Raw genomic sequence first — 21097 nt, 5'->3', positions numbered from 1 at the left:
GTGTAGCTGCCCACTACAGGCCAGCGTCACTTGTTAGGTTGCCTGGAGACTAACTCTGCTGCAGGTCCTTTTTCCTGATACATGTTCTTGGTCCCACAGGGTCACAAGCCAACTGGCTCTGGGCAGTGTCTAGCTGCTGTTTCTAGTTCTGGGTCTCATAAGGCGCTGTCCCAGAATCAGACCTCTGGTCTGATTCCTTTCCTTGGGCAAGAGGGACTTCACAATCCAACTATCCTAGGACCCAAACCTCCCAGGTGATTGCCCCAACCACTGGGCTCTAGAATCACTCTCCTTGCTGCAGTGACTATTCAAATATTGCATATGAAGTCAATGAGGATGATAAGTTGATGAGGAGATACTGAGAGAAGAGTTTCCCACATAATACCCTGTAGCCTGGGAGGTGGAAGGTGTGTGATCAAATCCTTGCTCAAAATCCCTGTCCCACATCTTAAATGAGTGTGCTAACTGCTCCTGCATTTTGTGTGTGTGTGGGGGGGTGATCTGGTAGGTGTGCTCTCAGGCAATCTCTGAGAATGATCATCCGCTCAGGCCCGACAGGAAAAATATGCTGGGGGGACATCTAGCTCGAGCTTCCTGTTGCGGCTGAGGTTTGAACTAGGTGCAGGATATTAAGTGTTAGGCTGCTTTGCACCAGCCCACTGGCCGAAATTTAGACATCTATAGAATTAGGCACAGAGGCATCATTTCAGAAAAAAAAATTGGGGGAGGAGGGCAAAGTTGTGTTAGCATAAAGAACATTATATGTGATGATATTATATCTTAGAAAGTCTGGAAAGGGCAAAAAGTGGAAGACAGACTGGAGCATATTGACCTGCAAAGTCTGGGTGGAGGCAAACCAAAGTCTCTGGGGCAGTCGTGCAACTGCCCCTTTTACCCCATAGCAAATGACCCCCTGGTTAGACAGCACCTGAGTAGAAGTTTTGAGGACCAAAATCTTGGACCTAGGTGTCTAAAGTGGCAGTTAGGCGCCTATCTCCCGTTGTGGACCTAGCCTCTGGGCTTGTTTTTCAACCTCTTTGGGGACAACATGACAGCAAAGAAGAACCACAGGTATAGGCAAAGGGAATTTCTTAACCACAGGTCACTTTACTCTTAAATGCAGCCTTAGAGTTACAGATCTTTGAAAAACAACAAACACCTGAAATGCTGATGTCATCAGGGTCCTCACTACCCCAGGAGGCCTTGGGCTTGGACAGTGTCCCTAGGGGTGTTCAGTTACTTCCTACCTTCACTTTCTCCAGCATTCCTCTTTTAAAACAGCCTCTGACACCTTTTTTGCCTCTGCGCTTCCACTGGGGAGTTTCCAGGGTCCATCCCCAATAAGCTTCTGGGCAGAGTCATTTAAAGTCAATGGGCTTGCTACTAGCAGAACCATTGTCCCACTGCAACAAAGACCCTCAACCCTGATGTCTGCTGATTGCCCTGTCACAGCTTTCCATGCATAGTGTGTCCACTATGTGTTAAATCTCTGCTACAAAAGGGATACTCGAATTCACAATGAGAGACACAATCATAAGTGCCCTTCACAAAACAAAATGGACTTCATCAGTGGTACTTTCTCCCCGCCCCCTCCATGAAAATATGCCAATTTTTTTAAACTGAAACTGTTCATGAAACAAGTTTAGATTCAAAGACTCTCCAGACTAAAAAAAAGTTGAAAAACAGTTTCAAAGTTGTCACAACATTCTGACATTTTCAAAACAAAATATTCCAGTTGAAATGAGTTTTCCTTTCAAAATGTAAGGTAAATACACTAAAAAGGGGGTTACAAAGAATAAAAGGTCAAAATTGAAATGAAACATTTCAAAATTATTGAAACAAAATGTTTCAGTTGGCATGAACTGAATTTTTTGGTTTCTTTTTGGCTTTTTAGTTTGTAAATATTTTCAAAATTTTGGCTTTTTATCTCCAGTTGAGGTGGGGAAAATGTCAAACTCTTGGGCTAGATTCAGTAATCATCACTGGGAAATGTCCTAGTTGCAGTGCAGCCACCTAGTACAATAACTGCAAAGGAATATGCTGGTTTAGGGGGTCTCTGTGACAGATACAATGTGGTGTAGCTGGCTCTAAGCCCCCTTCAGAATTATCCAGCACAGGGGTTATGCTGCTCCAGAGCAGTTGGAGCCATAGCTGGGGCACTCCTATGATCTGGCTGTTCTCAGATAGTGCAACCATGCATAGGTAGTGTTACAGTCAGGGTGCAAATGAAAGCTGCACTCAAGGCTGCTCTAACCTGCTTAAGGGACTGAACCAGCAGCCCTGTAATAGGTGAGGGTGTGGGCGAGTTTACACCCTTCTATTCATGTGTCATCCTCAGCATTGCTGCAAGCTAAAGTAATAAAGTTCATACTCTTTAGGGTAATTCAAAATACTACGTAGACTTAAGGGCCTGAGTTATGTTTGTGAGTGAGGCACAGTTTTAAAGCCTTATGTTGTTTGTGTACAGACTTAAACCTAACATGACATAGTAGGGGTGATATTTTAAAAGGCACAAGAAGGATACAGTCACCCAACTTCCCATGACTTTCAATGGGAGTTGGGCACCTACCTGCCCCTCGTGCCTATGAAAATCTCCCCCTAATTTTTATTGTATTTAATTTCCCTCAATTAATGTGGTTAGTGAATATTTGTGTTAGCATGTTGGGTGATTAGAGACCTGATTTTGTATTTTCATTCATTCCTTTGTATCAGATAATTTTGTAACATCATCTTTAGATGATTTAGTCTGATTAAAGATTTGCTAATTTTTTGCAGGACCATTCCTGGAACAACATGGTAAGTGTGCTTACTTCTGAAAATCTGAGAACAACTCTACGATCAGAGGGTATTGATGTCCCTGTTCCTTGAGAAATGTTTCAGTCTTTATCTTTTGGTACAATGTGTCTAACAAAGCCACAAACCTCTATACAGGGAAGATACATTTTAAGGTTCCATTTCCTGAGATGCAGTATGAGCTTAGCTCCCACTGTTTTCAATGAGAGATGTGGGTAACCCACACATCACAGTACTGAATGTTTTGAGACCATTTTTACTCATCTTATTCACATGAGTATCCTATAAAAAATCAATCTAAACAAAACATTCAATTTCAAATTCAATGAATATTTTCATTTTGTTTCAAAGTTTCCTGACAAAAAATAAATTAAAAAAAAATATTTTCCTGAAAAAAATAAAATCTTTTAACAAAAATGCAGGGGGGAAAAATGGTTGCAAACTTTTTACCAGCTCTAACATGAGCAAGAAGAACAGCATTTAACCCTTAATTCATTAAGTTTTCCCCCAAAAAGTGTGTATATTTCAATATTTGCTTTCCTTTTCAGAGACTCCGAGGGAGGGCAGCAGTGAGTCTTTGCCTATTTTTCATCAGTTTCATTCACACTTTAATTGTAGAAAAAAGAAATATTTTAATTTCCATTCTGAACTCTTCCCCTCCATGATTACAGTGGGAGCATTTAAAAATATACCCTATACTTAAATTAAGGAATATTGCCAAATCTTGAAGAAGTTAGGGAAGTTAAAACTTATAGATTTTCTGGTAGACGATAGTTGTCAAAAACTAGTCAAGGGGAGGGAAAGGGTGTTTTTGTTTGTTTTTGTTTGTTTGTTTCTTGTTTATTTAATGCCTATTATATTTTACCTATATAAGAAGATTCCAGAATTTTCACTCTACTTGTGTGTCACTCTGAAGCCCAGATTATTTGTTGAGTCAGTATGAAATGATATGAACAAGTACAATCATCACTGGGATCACAGTCTGTTTCCATCCAATTTTTAAGTTCTCAGCTTTGAATTACACCAGTGTGACATATGTTCCGCTAGTTCATATACCTAAGCTCTTAGCAAATATGATAAAAATACTTAACATTTTTATGGGGTGTTATGTGTTCAAATCACTGTACAAACATTAACTAATTAAACTGCAGAGTCCTCCCATGATATAGGTGGACAAGTATTATCATCCACATTATGCAAAGAAAAACACAAACAGAACCAAAAAGAAAAAGAAAAAAAAAAGAAAAAAGTTTTTGCTGACCTACTCCATAGGGGGAACAGAAAGAGGCATTCATTTCTTTAAATTTACACCTCCATAACAGAGACTAAAAGTGTTACCCAGAGATTTATTTTCTTTACTCATGTGACTGGGCTGTTATACTAGCTCTGGGACTACTCACAGAATAGAAATTGTGCCCCAACATTAGTGATGTGACTATGTAACCTCAGGATCAGAAAATTGAAAATACCATATGGCAATTACTACTGCGAGGAGAGGTGTCCATGGGACAACATCTCCATGAAGATGTGATCTGTACTATGAAAAAGTTTTAGAACCACTGATTAATAAAAAATATTGATAGTTACATTAAACAGGATATAAGTGTACACAGGGTATGAATCTTCTTACTTCAGGGCAAAATCTAACTGCTCCCAGATAATGCTGGGAAGAAGACTGCCTTATGTGCATGTGTATTCCATTTTTGCCTCCTGCAGGGTTTCTTTCTTACACCTTCCACTGAAGCAACTGGTGCTGGCCACAGGATGGACCCCTGGTCTGATCCAGTCGAGCAATCCTTGGGTTTCTATCAAATGCTAATGATAGATTTTTTAAATGAAACAGGGATATTATATCCATAGTGAGATGAAGGTCATCAATCATACATAAAAGCACTGTCTATCTGCTGTTCCACTGTCTGAAGTTATAGGGATTGAGTGAGCACACGATATCAAGCTGTTACTGAAGTATATCACACACCACTTCTCAACCATCTGTTAAAATACTAGGTTGCAGACTGTGTGATAAATAGCAAGTTTATTTAGTTTCAAGAAATGGTTTCTGAAGCAGTGGCCTTACAACCATCTTTTTGAAGGTCTAACTCACATGTGGTTGGCCACAGCTCCCTCCAATGTATCTCAGTTAATGACAGTGGACAGAACTGCACCAGAGACAGCTGTAAGGTTTGAAACAGGAAGCTGGATCTGAATTTCTTTGCTGCCCCATTTCTCTGTAATTGACCACACTAAAACCTCAGATCTGCATCTCCTCCTTCCTACTCCTACCTGAGGTTTTGGGGCTTTGAGTTTCTGATCCATATTTTGTGACTGGGACCCATTTCTATATGAAATAAATCTACAAACAAAAACATCACTGGCTAGCTGTTATCCATCTCTTCCAGACTTAACTCAGGCTGGCTGTCATCAGAGCTACTGTTGTATACATAGGGCACAAGACCCATCTCTAATTAATATATCCCCACCTGGGGAGGGGATTACATAAAATGATTGATCTCCATTTTGTACTGTCTTCTACAAACAAGCTCTGCTTCTTTCTGGGGAAGAATGAGAGAAAGGATAGGTAGAAGGGAGACACATATTAAATGCTAAGGTGTTTTCTGTCCAGTCTGCATCTCACAAATTAGTAAGGTAATTTTGTTATTTTGTTCAGTGGTTTGTGGAGTATTAACACAGCTGATAAGTGATGTTCACAACACTGATTTGCTTGTAAGTTTCCTCTCTTGATTTTCACAGTTAACACTAACATTTCAACTATGTACCATATTTAAAATGTAGGCATAAAACACAAAGGACCATACTTTTAAAGGTAATTAGTGGTTGCAAATCTATCATTTGTCCTGGAATCCAAGCTGGAGCAGTTCAGGGTGTTCACAAATTCCTACCCACCCAGCTCCATTGGTTGGTGTGGAGAAGTGAGAGTCTGAATGGCCCTGGTTAGAAATGGATTTGGGTGTATGTAGGAGGGTTTTAGCTGAGAACACTTACATACTGTCAAGTTTCAGAGTAGCAGCCGTGTTAGTCTGTATCCGCAAAAATAACAGGAGTACTTGTGGCACCTTAGAGACTAACAAATTTATTAGAGCATAAGCTTTCGTGGGCTACAACCCACTTCTTCTGCCCACGAAAGCTTATGCTCTAATAAATTTGTTAGTCTCTAAGGTGCCACAAGTACTCCTGTTATTTTTGCGGATACAGACTTACATACTGTGTCCATTTTTGAGAAAAAGAAAACTTCTGTTCAAAATAACCCTGTGTGCCTCTCCACTGATTTCCTAGGGTTCATTTGTGCTTAACCAAGGGAGGGTTTGACATCTTTCTTGAAAGCTTAAATATTCATCTTTTTCAGAAAAAAAATCAGTATTGATGGATTGTCTGGTGGTTTCATAAAAATAAAAATAAAATAAAATGAAATGAATTAACTAATTAAATAAAAAGATAAGAGAGAGCCTCTATAATGGAAAAAATGTCTTGAACTTTGTCTTCTCCCTTCCTCCCCCCTCAGCTCAGAAATATCTTTTACTGACTAGGGATCAAATTTTTTAATACTTTTTTTTATACTTACCATTGATTTTGCATCTGTAACTTCAGAGAGCCTGGACTGGACTGATTTTCAAAACTGCAGAGCACTTCTCCAAATTAACTCAACGGGGTGTATTGGTTCTCTGGACATGGAAAATTAGTGGCCACTATTGAAAATTTAATTCTAGATGTGCAATAGCCACAGGGAGGTTACATGTGACTCTGAATAGAACTTTTCATTTTACTTAGTTTTATTATTCTGGTTAATTTTTTCTACAAAACATCTTTTTACATTTTTCTCACATTCCATTCTCTTCTTCATCTTTCCCCTTTAATATTTTTATCTGTGTGCCATGTTCCCTTTCTCTCCATCTCTGTTTTAGTCCTATCATTTCTCATCCTAAAAGATAAGGTAATAATGAATGAAGTATAAAATTCTTGATCTATATCTACCAATATCTCCCACCCCAGATCAGATCACTGGTGCACTTTCTCCTGTGTCATGCCTCAAACACTTTCCTTAAGTTTGGATTTCACAGTGCTGCAGGGCAAATTACATCAAGTTAAATTTGGTCTTTGAAGTTCTCACACCTCTAATTAACTGCTCAGTATCAGTATTCACATTCCACAGAAAAGTGGTGTTAATCACTTTCAGCTGAATTTTGTATCATGGCTGCTTTGACTCTAATATTTGTTCTTGTTCCATGGTGATCTCCAGGAGAAAAGTAAGCTAAGGTTGTTTTGTAAAGAATTTCACTCATGCAGAAGCAGGCGCTGTGCTGAAAATAGGAACCATTGAGGTATTAATTTCACCGGCCTTAAAAAAATTGTAGTTGATTCAGATAGCTCTCTGTTTAAATGTGTGGAAGAAAATCCCCCAGAAACCAGAAAGGGAATTAATATATCTAATTATTTTTTCTTACTCGACCTAGCACTCAAAAATACCTGTGTGGACACCATGGCAGAGGGGGCAGCTCGGGGTAGTCACTCAAGTTTTATGCTGCCTGTCCCCTTGGGTTCGTACTTTGGGATAGCGCAAGCCACCGCCTGGACCACTGTAGCCACACCACAGTTTTTAAGCACTAGTAGCTAGCTCAAATGAGCTGCTTTGTGTACATCCACCCAAACTAGGAATCGCATCTCCCAGCTACTATGTAGACAGCTCATGTGCATCACAAAGAAAGTACAGCAGAGCTGGGAATCTGTCCATTACATTAAATGGGGATGCTACAGCACATATTGCATATTGAAAGACTTGTGTTGTTTTGAAACACATTTTATTTCTATGTTTTTCAGACGAGCTTTGGAAACAGAACAGGAGGTTCTTTGATTTTTGAGTTTAGCATTAATCAGATTGAGCACAAATTACCTGTAGATTCTTGGTTTTATTATAGTGTCTTCAGCGGACTGAGAATTCAACCCATTATCAATAAGGTGTCAGTGGTGATCGGTGGTTGGGAAAATGGCATTTATAAACATGTGGCAGTGGGGTGTGGGCTGGGTCTCCAGCTTTGTGAGAGTACGTGGCCTTGATTTTATTTAGATAAGGAACGCAAGACTCTGATCTGTTACTGAATCTGGGTGATGGATAAGGGGTAGTGTGTACCAGAGGGGATGAATGAGAAAACTGGCAGCTGATGATCCTGGAGGTATGCAGGGACAGCTCCTTCAGTAAAGTGAGGTAATACCTGTTCACCCAATTTGTAATTCAAATCACACTGTTCTATTACAGACTATCTCAGGAGGGAAAATGGTAAGTTCTCTTTGATTTCTCAGCAGCTACTATAATTCACAAAAATGTCTTTAACCAAAAACTGACATTTCTTCATTTCATTGTCTTTCTTCAATCCAAGAAGTGTCCATTATTCAGCCGATTTCTTTTAAACATAATTACATAACTCTGGATAACTTTCTCTCACAGGAAGTTAGTTCTTTGCTCTAGAATATTTGTATTTATTTTCTCTCTGGTCTAAAAGTGAAGGACTGATTTTAAGTATCACTATACAGTATGGATATTCAATAATGCCATATCTCCTTTTCAGTTATTTTTATCTTGCTTATTTTTCAGGATATGGCATGCTTTAGTAATTGGGAAAATCATTTTGAGAAGATCAAAATTATATCTATTTTAAATGTTGTACATATAATTATCAGAAAAGTGGTAGCTGATAATTGGGGAGGTCTGTAGGGACAGTTTGTACACTATCAGGATTGGAAGGGACCTCAGGAGATCGTCTAGTCTTACCCTCTGCTCAAAGCAGGACCAATCCCCAGATTTTTACCCACGATCCCTAAATGGCACTTTCAAGAATTGAACTCATGACCCTGGGTTTAAACAAGCCAATGAGCTATCCCTCCCCCACAAAGAGAAAATGCCCAATGCAGGGCTCAGACACACAACCTTGAAATTAAGCGTCTCATGCTTTACCAACTGAGCTAGCCAGGCTGTTCCTTCAGTGAGAAAAGGTACCACTCTAAAAAGAGCAGTGTAGAGATAGAGGTGGCAACTTCAGTTAGACACCCAAGTACATCACCAGTTGACTCCTTGGGGAGGTGCTTGGTCCAAACCACTGCCACCACACTCCTGTGTTGGGTACAAGTTTGAGAAGAGCTGTTCAGTGTACCTCCACCCAGCTGTCATTCACATCTCCCAGCTGCTGGCTTAACATACCGTGAGTGTCACAAAGGAATTGGAGCAAGGCAGGGAATCGGTCCATTACTTTAAATTTGTCTACTGTATGGTATATTGAAAGACTTGCATTAGTTTGAATTAAATTTTATTTTCATGTTTTTTCAGAGAAGCTTGAGAAAGAGAATGGTAGGTATACTTTGATTTTTGAGTTTAGTGCTAATCAGATTGAGCACAGATTTTTTAAACTCCATAACGGAAGTGTGGAGGATGTTCTCAGACATGAAATTGGTTTGCTACCTTAGAGTATTTTTACTTATTTTCTCTCTCCGGTGATAAATTAGGTGTGGTGTTTAGGGAATGGGATGAATGAGAAAAGTGGCCACTGATGATTGGGGAGGTCTGTAGGGACAGTTCTTTCAGTGAAGAAAGGTGACACCAGTTAACCCATTTTCTAATTGAAATCCCACTGTTCTTTTGTAGAGCAACTCAAGAATGAAAAAGGTAAGTTGTCTTTTAGTTCTCAACTGCTGCTATCTTTCAGTAAAATGTTCTTTAATGAAATGAGATATTTCTTCCTTTCCGAAATCCAAGGAGAGTTCATTACCCAGCAGATTTCTATTTAACCCACAGCAGAACTGCTGAGGATTTTCTCTCACAGCAAATTTAGTCATTACCCTAGTGTATTTGTATGTATTGTCTCTCAAGTCTAAAACTAAGGTACTGATTTTAAGATCACTGAGCAGTAGACAGAGAGAAGGTGGGTGAGGTAAGATCTTTTATTGGGCCAAGTTCTCTTGTTGGAGAGACAAGCTTTCTAGTTTGCATGGAGCTCTTCTTCAGACCTGTGTAACCTGGAAAGCGTGTCTCTCTCTTCAAAAGAATTTGGTCCAATAAATTATATTACCTCCCGCTCCTCGTTCCTCGAATATCCGTGGAGCAACACAGTTACAACAGCACTGCATAAAGAACCGTATACTATAGACATTCAATAATACCAGGCCCCCGCTTTTCTTAATTTTATCTTGATGTCTACGAAGAGGCTGGCATAAGATTTTCACGGTGTTTAGTTTTTCATGATATATTATGTTTTCATTATATTTCCTCTGCTACCAATTTTCAGAAATCCTTTTGAGAAGATCAAAATTACATGTATTTTAAATGTACACTGCTGTGAAAGGAGTGACTGTTTTTATTTAAAAAAAACCCAAACTTTGTTTCATATTCTGCAATACACCGCTGGTTTCTTCAAGCGTCTCTGCCTATGCAACCCCCTGCCAAAAAACAAAACAAAAAAAAAAAAAAAAAATGGAGATGAGCAGGAAGCTATTCTCCTTACACTGGGGAATGGTTGATCTCCCACATCTCCAAAGAAGACAACGGGAGATACAGGTTCTCTGGCCACAGGAGGTCTCAAATTACCTAATGAAACTGAGTGGTCGCTATTGAAATATTGTTTCCTAGAAGTGCAACCCCACAAGGAAGTTCAGCTTAGACTCCGAATAGCTCTTTCTATTTAACTGAGCTTTGATATTTTTGTAAATGTTTTCCACAAAAGCTTTTTGATACCCTTTTCCTCACATTACAATGTTTTCTTAATCATTTCCATTTAATCTTTGTGCCTCGTTCTCTCCCTCTTTCTCTCTCTGTTTTAAACTTCTCATTAAAATTCTTCTCATTTTTATAATTTATCTTCTCATTTTTATAATGTTTATGTATTTTGATATAACTCCCTTCCATCTCAGGTTGAATCATTGGTGCACTTTGTCCTGTGCCATGCCTCAAACACTTGCCTTAGGGTTGGCCTACACTTAAAAGGCCACAGCGGCACAGCTGCACTACTGAAATGGGCCCTTGTCATGCCTTAAACACTTGCCTTAATGCTGGATTTCCTAGTGCTGCCTGGAAAGTTACATCAAGTTAAATTTGGGCTTTGAGCTTCTCACACCTGACTTTTAACTGCTCAGTAACTGTATTTGCATGCCACAAAAAAGTGACATTAGTCACTTTCAGTTGAATTTTTTAACATGTCCGATTTGATTCTCACATTGGTGATTTCCCGGAGAAAATGAGAAGGTTAGGATTGATTTGTGAAGTCACTCAGAAGCAGGCTGTGTGTCAAACTGAGAGCCATTCATATATTCATGGTACTGCCCGTCAAAAAAAAGGCTTTTATGGAGATGTCCCATACAACCCACGGAGGGGGTTCATGTATCCAGTTATTTCTCTTGCTCGAGGTACCACCCTAAAGAGAGCAATGTAGAGACAGAGGTGGCAACTTCAGTTAGATACCCAAGTACAACACCAGTTGACTCCTTGGGGAGGTGCTTGGTCCAAACCCCTGCCACTGACCACTGCCAGCACAGTCCTGTGTTGGGTACAAGTTTGAGCAGAGCTGTTGAGTGTACCTCCACCCAGCTGTCATTCACATCGCCCAGCTGCTAGCTTAACATACCGTGAGTGCCAGAAAGGAACTGGATTAAGGCAAGGGTATTGGTCCACTACTTGAAATTTGTCTACTGTATTGCATATTGAGAGACTTGCATACTGAATTAATTTTGTCCCATGTTTTTCAGAGGAGCTTGAGAAAGAGAATGATAGGTATACTTTGATTTTTGAGTTTAGTGCTAATCAGATTGTGCACACATTTCTTTAAACTCAATAACTGAAGAGTTGAGGATGTTCTCAGGCAGAAAATTGGTTTGCTACCTTAGAGTATTTTTACTTATTTTCTCTCTCTGGTGATAAATTAGGTGTGTTGTGTAGGAAATGGGATGAATCAGAAAAGTGGCCTCTGATGATTGGGGAGGTCTGTAGGGACAGTTCCTTCAGTGAGGAAAGGTGACACCAGTTAACCCACTTTCTAATTGAAATCCCACTGTTCTTTTGCAGAGCAACTCAGGAATGAAAAAGGTAAGTTCTCTTTTATTCCTCAACTGCTGCTATCTTTGAGTAAAATGTTCTTCAATGAACTGAGATATTTCTTCGTTTCCGAAATCCAAGGAGAGTTCAGTACCACATAGATTTCTATTTAACCCACAACAGAACTGTTGAGGACTTTCTCTCACAGGAAATTTAGTCATTACCCTAGTGTATTTGTATGTATCGTCTCTCGTCTAAAACTGAAGTACTGATTTTAAGATCACTGAGCAGTAGACAGAGAGAAGGTGGTTGAGGTAATATCTTTTATTGGGCCAAGTTCTCTTGTTGGAGAGACAAGCTTTCTAGTTTGCACGGATCTCTTCTTCAGACCCGTGTAACCTGGAAAGCGTGTCTCTCTCTTCAAAAGAATTTGGTCCAATAAATTATATTACCTCCCCCTCCTTGTCTCTCAAATAGCAATGTGGACATAAGAGCAGCGGCAGGGGCTTGGGCTCGTCACCAAAGTGCAAAGCCACCCAAACCCCTGGGTACGTACTTGGGCAGATAGAGCAAGTCTCCGCCAGGGACACTGCTACTCTTCGAGACAAGCTCAAGCAGAGCTGTAACATGTCATCCACACAAGCTGAGGATCACACCTCCCAGCTGCTGTGTAAACCCACCCTGGGTGTCCCGAAGGAATTCTGTCCGTTACTTTAAATTGGGATGCTACTGTGCATTTTGCACATGGAAAGATTTAGGTAATTTTGAAATAAAATTTATTGTTATATTTTTCAGACAAGCTTGAGAAAGAGAGCGGTAGGTTCACAAGAACAGGTCCACCTTAACCTGCTGGGTACTTACTTGGGCAGATATCCCAAGCCACCACCTGTTTTCGCTGCCACCGCATTGCTATTTATAGGCACAATCTCGAGCAGAGCAGTCATGTGTACAAAACCCCTGCTTGCTGGGAGTGGCACTCTGTCTCCCCCACTTAGCTAAGGCTGTAGATGGCTCATCAATCTCTGTTGGGCCTAGCTCCCCTAGCGGGGAACAGAGTGGCACTCCCAGCAAGCTGGGCTTACATAGTCACCCTGGGCAGCTATGTACGTCCCCGAGCTTCCGAGACATTCCCAGTTGTATTGCCTGAAATCCTGCTACGGGCCACCCCTTGTAACGCTGGCCCACAAGGGGGCTTTAGCAGTCTGGATCGTACGTGGGACCTCTGGAACTAAATGCATGAGCTAAAAGACCAGACAGGTCTCTGGTAGCCACGGCTGCAGATGGCTCATCGGTCTCTAGCTGGCCTAACCAAAGCTAGAGGGGAAGAGAGCATCACTCACAATGAGCAGGCGTGTCAGGTACATCTACCCAATCTGGGACTCACAACTCCCAGCTTCTCTGTAGGAATAGCCTGAGAGTCACAAAGCAGGGAATCTGTCCATGACTTTAAATATGGAGAATGTAGTGAATATTGGAAGACTTGCATTATTGTGAAACACATATTATTTTTATATTTTTCAGACAAGCTTGGGTTACAGAACGGTAGGTTTACTTATATTTTTCAGTGTAGTGTTAATCAGATTGAGATCAAATGACTTGTAGGCCGTGGGGATTCCTAGGGGTCCTTCAACAGACTGAGGAGTCAAGCCACTGTCAATAAGATAATTACGGTGATGTGTGGTTGAGAGAATGACATTTGTAAACAGGAGTCGTTGGGGTGTGGGCTGGTTCTCCAGTTTTGCGTGTTCACAGGCCTCTGCTTTCTTAATCTATGGAATGCAAGTTTCGGAGTTGTTATTGAATGTGGGTGCGGAATTTGATGCGGTGTGTAGGAAAAGGGCTGAATCAGAGATCTGGCAGCTGATGATTGGGGAGTTCTGTAGGGACAGTTTGTTCAGTGAGGTAAGATAAGGCCTATTTACCCAATTTCTAAGAGAAATCCCACTGTTCGTTTTGCAGACCAATTCAAGAATGAAAAAGGTAAGTTCTCTTGTTATTTCTCAACTGCCGCTACCCTCGAAGAAAATGTTCTTGAATGAAAAGAGATATTTCTTCCTTTCCAAAATCCAAGGAGAGTTTGTTACCCAACAGGACTTTCTCTTACAGCAAGTTGAGCCATTACTGTACAGGTTTTGTACTTATTGTCTCTCAGGTCTTAAATAGAAGTACTGATTTAAAGTACCACTGGGCAGTGCACAGAGAGAAGCTAGGTGAGGTAATATCTTTTATTGGACCAACTTCTCTGGTTGGAGAGACAACCTTTTGAGTTTACACAGAGCTCCTCTTCAGACCTGTGTAAGCTTGAAAGCTTGTCTCTCTCTTCAAAAGAATTTGGTCCAATAAAGGATATTACCTCCCCCTCCTTGTCTCGCTGGTATCCTGGGACCAACACAGCTAAAACAGCACTGCGTACAACACCATGCAGTATAGGCATTCTATAATGCCAGGCCCACTCTTACATTAATTTTACCTTTGTGTATATGCCGAAGTTAGCATAAGAGTTATATGCTGTTTTGTTTTTTCCTGTTGTGTTATTTTTTCATGATATGATCTCTTGTAAATTGGGGAAATCCTTTCGAGAAGATCAAAATAATATGTATTTTAAATGTTGTACACTGCTGTGAGAATAGTCCCAGTTTTTATTTAAGAATTAAAAATCAACACTGTGTGTCATATTCTACGATACACTGCCATTTCTTCAGGAGTCTCTGAATGTAGAAATTCCCCTCCCTCCAAAAATGGACTTGAGATAAGCAGCAGGGGATTCCCCTTAACCTGGTGAATGGTTGATCTCTCACATCTGCAAATATGTCAGCGGGAGAGACAGGTTCTCTGGCCACAGGAGGTCTCAAATTACTCTCTGAAAATGAGTGGTCACTATTGAAAAATTATGTCCTAAGTAGGCAAAGATAGAGGGGAACTCAGCTTAGGCTCGGCAAAGACCTTTCCATTGAAGTAAGCTTTGATAATTCTGTAAATGTTTTCGCAAAAGCCTTGTTATACCTTTTTTCTCACATCACAATATTTTCTTCATCATTTCCCTTTAATTAATGTGCCACATTCTCTCTCTCCATGTTTCTGGTTTAAACTTCTCATAAAAAAGGAATGAAGTGTAAACATCTGGATGGAATCCATTTTCAGTGTTACCTTCTCGATTTTTATAAAGTTTATGTATTTTAATATAACTCCCTTCCATCTCAGGTTGAATCATTGGTGCACTTTGTCCTGTGCCATGCCTCAAACACTTGCCTTAGGGTTGGCCTACACTTAAAAGGCCGCAGGGGCAGAGCTGCACTACTGAAACGGGCCCTTGTCGTGCCCTAAACACTTGCCTTAATGCTGGATTTCCTAGTGCTGCCTGGAAAGTTACATCAAGTTAAATTTGAGCTTTGAACTTCTCACACCTGACTATTAACTGCTCAGTAACAGTATTCACACGCCACAAAAAAGTGTCATTAGTCACTTTCAGTTGAATTTTTTAATATGGCTGATTGATTCTAACATTTGTGATCTCCCGGAGAAAATGAGAAAGTTAGGATTGATTTGTGAAGTCACTCAGAAGCAGACAGTGTGTCAAACTGAGAGCCATTAATATATTCATCTTACTGCCCTTCAAAAAATAAAAAGGCTTTTATTGAGATGTCCCATAAAACCCACGGGGTGGAAGGGGGGGGTGTATCCAGTGATTTCTCTTGCTCGAGGTACCACCATAAAAAGAGCAGTGTAGAGGTAGAGGTGGCAACTTCAGTTAGACACCCAAGTACATCACTCGTTGACTCCTTGGGGAGGTGCTTGGTCCAAACCCCTGCCACTGACCGCTTCCACCACACTCCTGTGTTGGGTACAAGTTTGAGAAGAGCTGTTCAGTGTACCTCCACCCAGCTGTCATTCACATCTCCCAGCTGCTGGCTTAACATACCGTGAGTGTCACAAAGGAATTGGAGCAAGGCAGGGAATCAGTCCATTACTTTAAATTCTTCTACTGTATGGCATATTGAAAGACTTGCATTAGTTTGAATTAAATTTTATTTTCATGTTTTTTCAGAGAAGCTTGAGAAAGAGAATGGTAGGTATACTTTGATTTTTGAGTTTAGTGCTAATCAGATTGAGCACAGATTTTTTAAACTCCATAACGGAAGTGTGGAGGATGTTCTCAGACAGGAAATTGGTTTGCTACCTTAGAGTATTTTTACTTATTTTCTCTCTCCGGTGATAAATTAGGTGTGGTGTTTAGGGAATGGGATGAATGAGAAAAGTGGCCACTGATGATTGGGGAGGTCTGTAGGGATAGTTCTTTCAGTGAAGAAAGGTGACACCAGTTAACCCACTTTCTAATTGAAATCCCACTGATCTTTTGCAGAGCAACTCAAGAATGAAAAAGGTAAGTTGTCTTTTAGTTCTCAACTGCTGCTATCTTTCAGTAAAATGTTCTTTAATGAAATGAGATATTTCTTCCTTTCCGAAATCCAAGGAGAGTTCATTACCCAGCAGATTTCTATTTAACCCACAGCAGAACTGCTGAGGACTTTCTCTCACAGCAAATTTAGTCATTAAACTAGTGTATTTGTATGTATTGTCTCTCAAGTCTAAAACTGAAGTACTGATTTTAAGATCACTGAGCAGTAGACAGAGAGAAGGTGGGTGAGGTAATATCTTTTATTGGGCCAAGTTCTCTTGTTGGAGAGACAAGCTTTCTAGTTTGCATGGAGCTCTTCTTCAGACCTGTGTAACCTGGAAAGCGTGTCTCTCTCTTCAAAAGAATTTGGTCCAATAAATTATATTACCTCCTGCTCCTCGTTCCTCGAATATCCGTGGAGCAACACAGTTACAACAGCACTGCATACAGAACCGTATGCTATAGACATTCAATAATACCAGGCCCCCGCTTTTCTTAATTTTATCTTGATGTATACGAAGAGTCTGGCATAAGATTTTCACGGTGTTTAGTTTTTCATGATATATTATGTTTTCATTATATTTCCTCTGTTACAATCCTTTTGAGAAGATCAAAATTACATGTATTTTAAATGTACACTGCTGTGAAAGGAGTGACTGTTTTTATTTAAAAAAAACCCAAACTTTGTTTCATATTCTGCAATACACCGCTGGTTTCTTCAAGCGTCTCTGCCTATGCAACCCCCTGCCAAAAAACAAAACAAAAAAAAAATGGAGTTGAGCAGGAAGCTATTCTCCTTACACTGGGGAATGGTTGATCTCCCACATCTCCAAAGAAGACAACGGGAGATACAGGTTCTCTGGCCACAGGAGGTCTCAAATTACCTAATGAAACTGAGTGGTCGCTATTGAAATATTGTTTCCTAGAAGTGCAACCCCACAAGGAAGTTTAGCTTAGACTCCAAATAGCTCTTTCTATTTAACTGAGCTTTGATATTTTTGTAAATGTTTTCCACAAAAGCTTTTTGATACCCTTTTCCTCACATTACAATGTTTCTTAATCATTTCCATTTAATCTATGTGCCTCGTTCTCTCCCTCTTTCTCTCTCTGTTTTAAACTTCTCATTAAAATTCTTCTCATTTTTATAATTTATCTTCTCATTTTTATAATGTTTATGTATTTTGATATAACTCCCTTCCATCTCAGGTTGAATCATTGGTGCACTTTGTCCTGTGCCATGCCTCAAACACTTGCCTTAGGGTTGGCCTACACTTAAAAGGCCACAGCGGCACATCTGCACTACTGAAACGGGCCCTTGTCATGCCTTAAACACTTGCCTTAATGCTGGATTTCCTAGTGCTGCCAGGAAAGTTACATCTGGGCTTTGAGCTTCTCACACCTGACTTTTAACTGCTCAGTAACTGTATTTGCATGCCACAAAAAAGTGACATTAGTCACTTTCAGTTGAATTTTTTAACATGTCCGATTTGATTCTCACATTGGTGATTTCCCGGAGAAAATGAGAAGGTTAGGATTGATTTGTGAAGTCACTCAGAAGCAGGCTGTGTGTCAAACTGAGAGCCATTCATATATTCATGGTACTGCCCGTCAAAAAAAAGGCTTTTATGGAGATGTCCCATACAACCCACGGAGGGGGTTCATGTATCCAGTTATTTCTCTTGCTCGAGGTACCACCCTAAAGAGAGCAATGTAGAGACAGAGGTGGCAACTTCAGTTAGATACCCAAGTACAACACCAGTTGACTCCTTGGGGAGGTGCTTGGTCCAAACCCCTGCCACTGACCACTGCCAGCACAGTCCTGTGTTGGGTACAAGTTTGAGCAGAGCTGTTGAGTGTACCTCCACCCAGCTGTCATTCACATCGCCCAGCTGCTAGCTTAACATACCGTGAGTGCCAGAAAGGAATTGGATTAAGGCAAGGGTATTGGTCCACTACTTGAAATTTGTCTACTGTATTGCATATTGAGAGACTTGCATACTGAATTAATTTTGTCCCATGTTTTTCAGAGGAGCTTGAGAAAGAGAATGATAGGTATACTTTGATTTTTGAGTTTAGTGCTAATCAGATTGTGCACACATTTCTTTAAACTCAATAACTGAAGAGTTGAGGATGTTCTCAGGCAGAAAATTGGTTTGCTACCTTAGAGTATTTTTACTTATTTTCTCTCTCTGGTGATAAATTAGGTGTGTTGTGTAGGAAATGGGATGAATCAGAAAAGTGGCCTCTGATGATTGGGGAGGTCTGTAGGGACAGTTCCTTCAGTGAGGAAAGGTGACACCAGTTAACCCACTTTCTAATTGAAATCCCACTGTTCTTTTGCAGAGCAACTCAGGAATGAAAAAGGTAAGTTCTCTTTTATTCCTCAACTGCTGCTATCTTTGAGTAAAATGTTCTTCAATGAACTGAGATATTTCTTCGTTTCCGAAATCCAAGGAGAGTTCAGTACCACATAGATTTCTATTTAACCCACAACAGAACTGTTGAGGACTTTCTCTCACAGGAAATTTAGTCATTACCCTAGTGTATTTGTATGTATTGTCTCTCGTCTAAAATTGAAGTTCTGATTTTAAGATCACTGAGCAGTAGACAGAGAGAAGGTGGTTGAGGTAATATCTTTTATTGGGCCAAATTCTCTTGTTGGAGAGACAAGCTTTCTAGTTTGCACGGAGCTCTTCTTCAGACCCGTGTAAACTGGAAAGCGTGTCTCTCTCTTGAAAAGAATTTGGTCCAATAAATTATATTACCTCCCCCTCCTTGTCTCTCAAATAGCAATGTGGACACAAGAGCAGCGGCAGGGGCTTGGGCTCGTCACCAAAGTGCAAAGCCACCCAAACCCCTGGGTACGTACTTGGGCAGATAGAGCAAGTCTCCGCCAGGGACACTGCTACTCTTCGAGACAAGCTCAAGCAGAGCTGTAACATGTCATCCACACAAGCTGAGGATCACACCTCCCAGCTGCTGTGTAAACCCACCCTGGGTGTCCCGAAGGAATTCTGTCCGTTACTTTAAATTGGGATGCTACTGTGCATTTTGCACATGGAAAGATTTAGGTAAATTTGAAATAAAATTTATTGTTATATTTTTCAGACAAGCTGGAGAAAGAGAACGGTAGGTTCACAAGAACAGGTCCACCTTAACCGCTGGGTACTTACTTGGGCAGATATCCCAAGCCACCACCTGTTTTCGCTGCCACCGCATTTCTATTTATAGGCACAATCTCGAGCAGAGCAGTCATGTGTACAAAACCCCTGCTTGCTGGGAGTGGCACTCTGTCTCCCCCACTTAGCTAAGGCTGTAGATGGCTCATCAATCTCTGTTGGGCCTAGCTCCCCTAGCGGGGAACAGAGTGGCACTCCCAGCAAGCTGGGCTTACATAGTCACCCTGGGCAGCGATTTACGTCCCCGAGCTTCCGAGCCATTCCCAGTTGTATTGCCTGAAATCCTGCTACGGGCCACCCCTTGTAACGCTGGCCCACAAGGGGGCTTTAGCAGTCTGGATCGTACGTGGGACCTCTGGAACTAAATGCATGAGCTAAAAGACCAGACAGGTCTCTGGTAGCCACGGCTGCAGATGGCTCATCGGTCTCTAGCTGGCCTAACCAAAGCTAGAGGGGAAGAGAGCAATCTGGGACTCACAACTCCCAGCTTCTCTGTAGGAATAGCCTGAGAGTCACAAAGCAGGGAATCTGTCCATGACTTTAAATATGGAGAATGTAGTGAATATTGGAAGACTTGCATTATTGTGAAACACATGTTATTTTTATATTTTTCAGACAAGCTTGGGTTACAGAACGGTAGGTTTACTTATATTTTTCAGTGTAGTGTTAATCAGATTGAGATCAAATGACTTGTAGGCCGTGGGGATTCCTAGGGGTCCTTCAACAGACTGAGGAGTCAAGCCACTGTCAATAAGATAATTACGGTGATGTGTGGTTGAGAGAATGACATTTGTAAACAGGAGTCGTTGGGGTGTGGGCTGGTTCTCCAGTTTTGCGTGTTCACAGGCCTCTGCTTTCTTAATCTATGGAATGCAAGTTTCGGAGTTGTTATTGAATGTGGGTGCGGAATTTGATGCGGTGTGTAGGAAAAGGGCTGAATCAGAGAACTGGCAGCTGATGATTGGGGAGTTCTGTAGGGACAGTTTGTTCAGTGAGGTAAGATAAGGCCTATTTACCCAATTTCTAAGAGAAATCCCACTGTTCGTTTTGCAGAACAATTCAAGAATGAAAAAGGTAAGTTCTCTTGTTATTTCTCAACTGCCGCTACCCTCGAAGAAAATGTTCTTGAATGAAAAGAGATATTTCTTCCTTTCCAAAATCCAAGGAGAGTTTGTTACCCAACAGGACTTTCTCTTACAGCAAGTTGAGCCATTACTATACAGGTTTTGTACTTATTGTCTCTCAGGTCTTAAATAGAAGTACTGATTTAAAGTACCACTGGGCAGTGCACAGAGAGAAGCTAGGTGAGGTAATATCTTTTATTGGACCAACTTCTCTGGTTGGAGAGACAACCTTTTGAGTTTACACAGAGCTCCTCTTCAGACCTGTGTAAGCTTGAAAGCTTGTCTCTCTCTTCAAAAGAATTTGGTCCAATAAAGGATATTACCTCCCCCTCCTTGTCTCGCTGGTATCCTGGGACCAACACAGCTAAAACAGCACTGCGTACAACACCATGCAGTATAGGCATTCTATAATGCCAGGCCCACTCTTACATTAATTTTACCTTTGTGTATATGCCGAAGTTAGCATAAGAGTTATATGCTGTTTTGTTTTTTCCTGTTGTGTTATTTTTTCATGATATGATCTCTTGTAAATTGGGGAAATCCTTTCGAGAAGATCAAAATAATATGTATTTTAAAT

General features: G+C 40.7%; 1 protein-coding gene across 1 annotated transcript in view; it reads left to right on the top strand.

The window, feature by feature from the left end:
• The window catches only part of LOC135892895 (myb-like protein X), a 96461-nt gene that overhangs the window by 6641 nt on the left and 68723 nt on the right, over positions 1 to 21097 (top strand). The window contains exons 3-12 of the mRNA XM_065420660.1: positions 7627 to 7849; positions 9128 to 9148; positions 9443 to 9463; positions 11852 to 11872; positions 13781 to 13801; positions 15867 to 15887; positions 16182 to 16202; positions 18561 to 18581; positions 19326 to 19346; positions 20450 to 20470. Of these exons, the coding sequence (XP_065276732.1) occupies positions 7627 to 7849; positions 9128 to 9148; positions 9443 to 9463; positions 11852 to 11872; positions 13781 to 13801; positions 15867 to 15887; positions 16182 to 16202; positions 18561 to 18581; positions 19326 to 19346; positions 20450 to 20470 (412 nt within the window). The remainder of the gene's footprint in view (positions 1 to 7626; positions 7850 to 9127; positions 9149 to 9442; positions 9464 to 11851; positions 11873 to 13780; positions 13802 to 15866; positions 15888 to 16181; positions 16203 to 18560; positions 18582 to 19325; positions 19347 to 20449; positions 20471 to 21097) is intronic.

This window comes from Emys orbicularis, chromosome 21 (genome assembly GCF_028017835.1).
Source record: "Emys orbicularis isolate rEmyOrb1 chromosome 21, rEmyOrb1.hap1, whole genome shotgun sequence".
Lineage (NCBI taxonomy): Eukaryota > Metazoa > Chordata > Testudines > Emydidae > Emys > Emys orbicularis.
The sequence above is the reverse complement of the archived record's forward strand: the minus strand, read 5'-3'. Positions and strand labels throughout refer to the sequence as shown.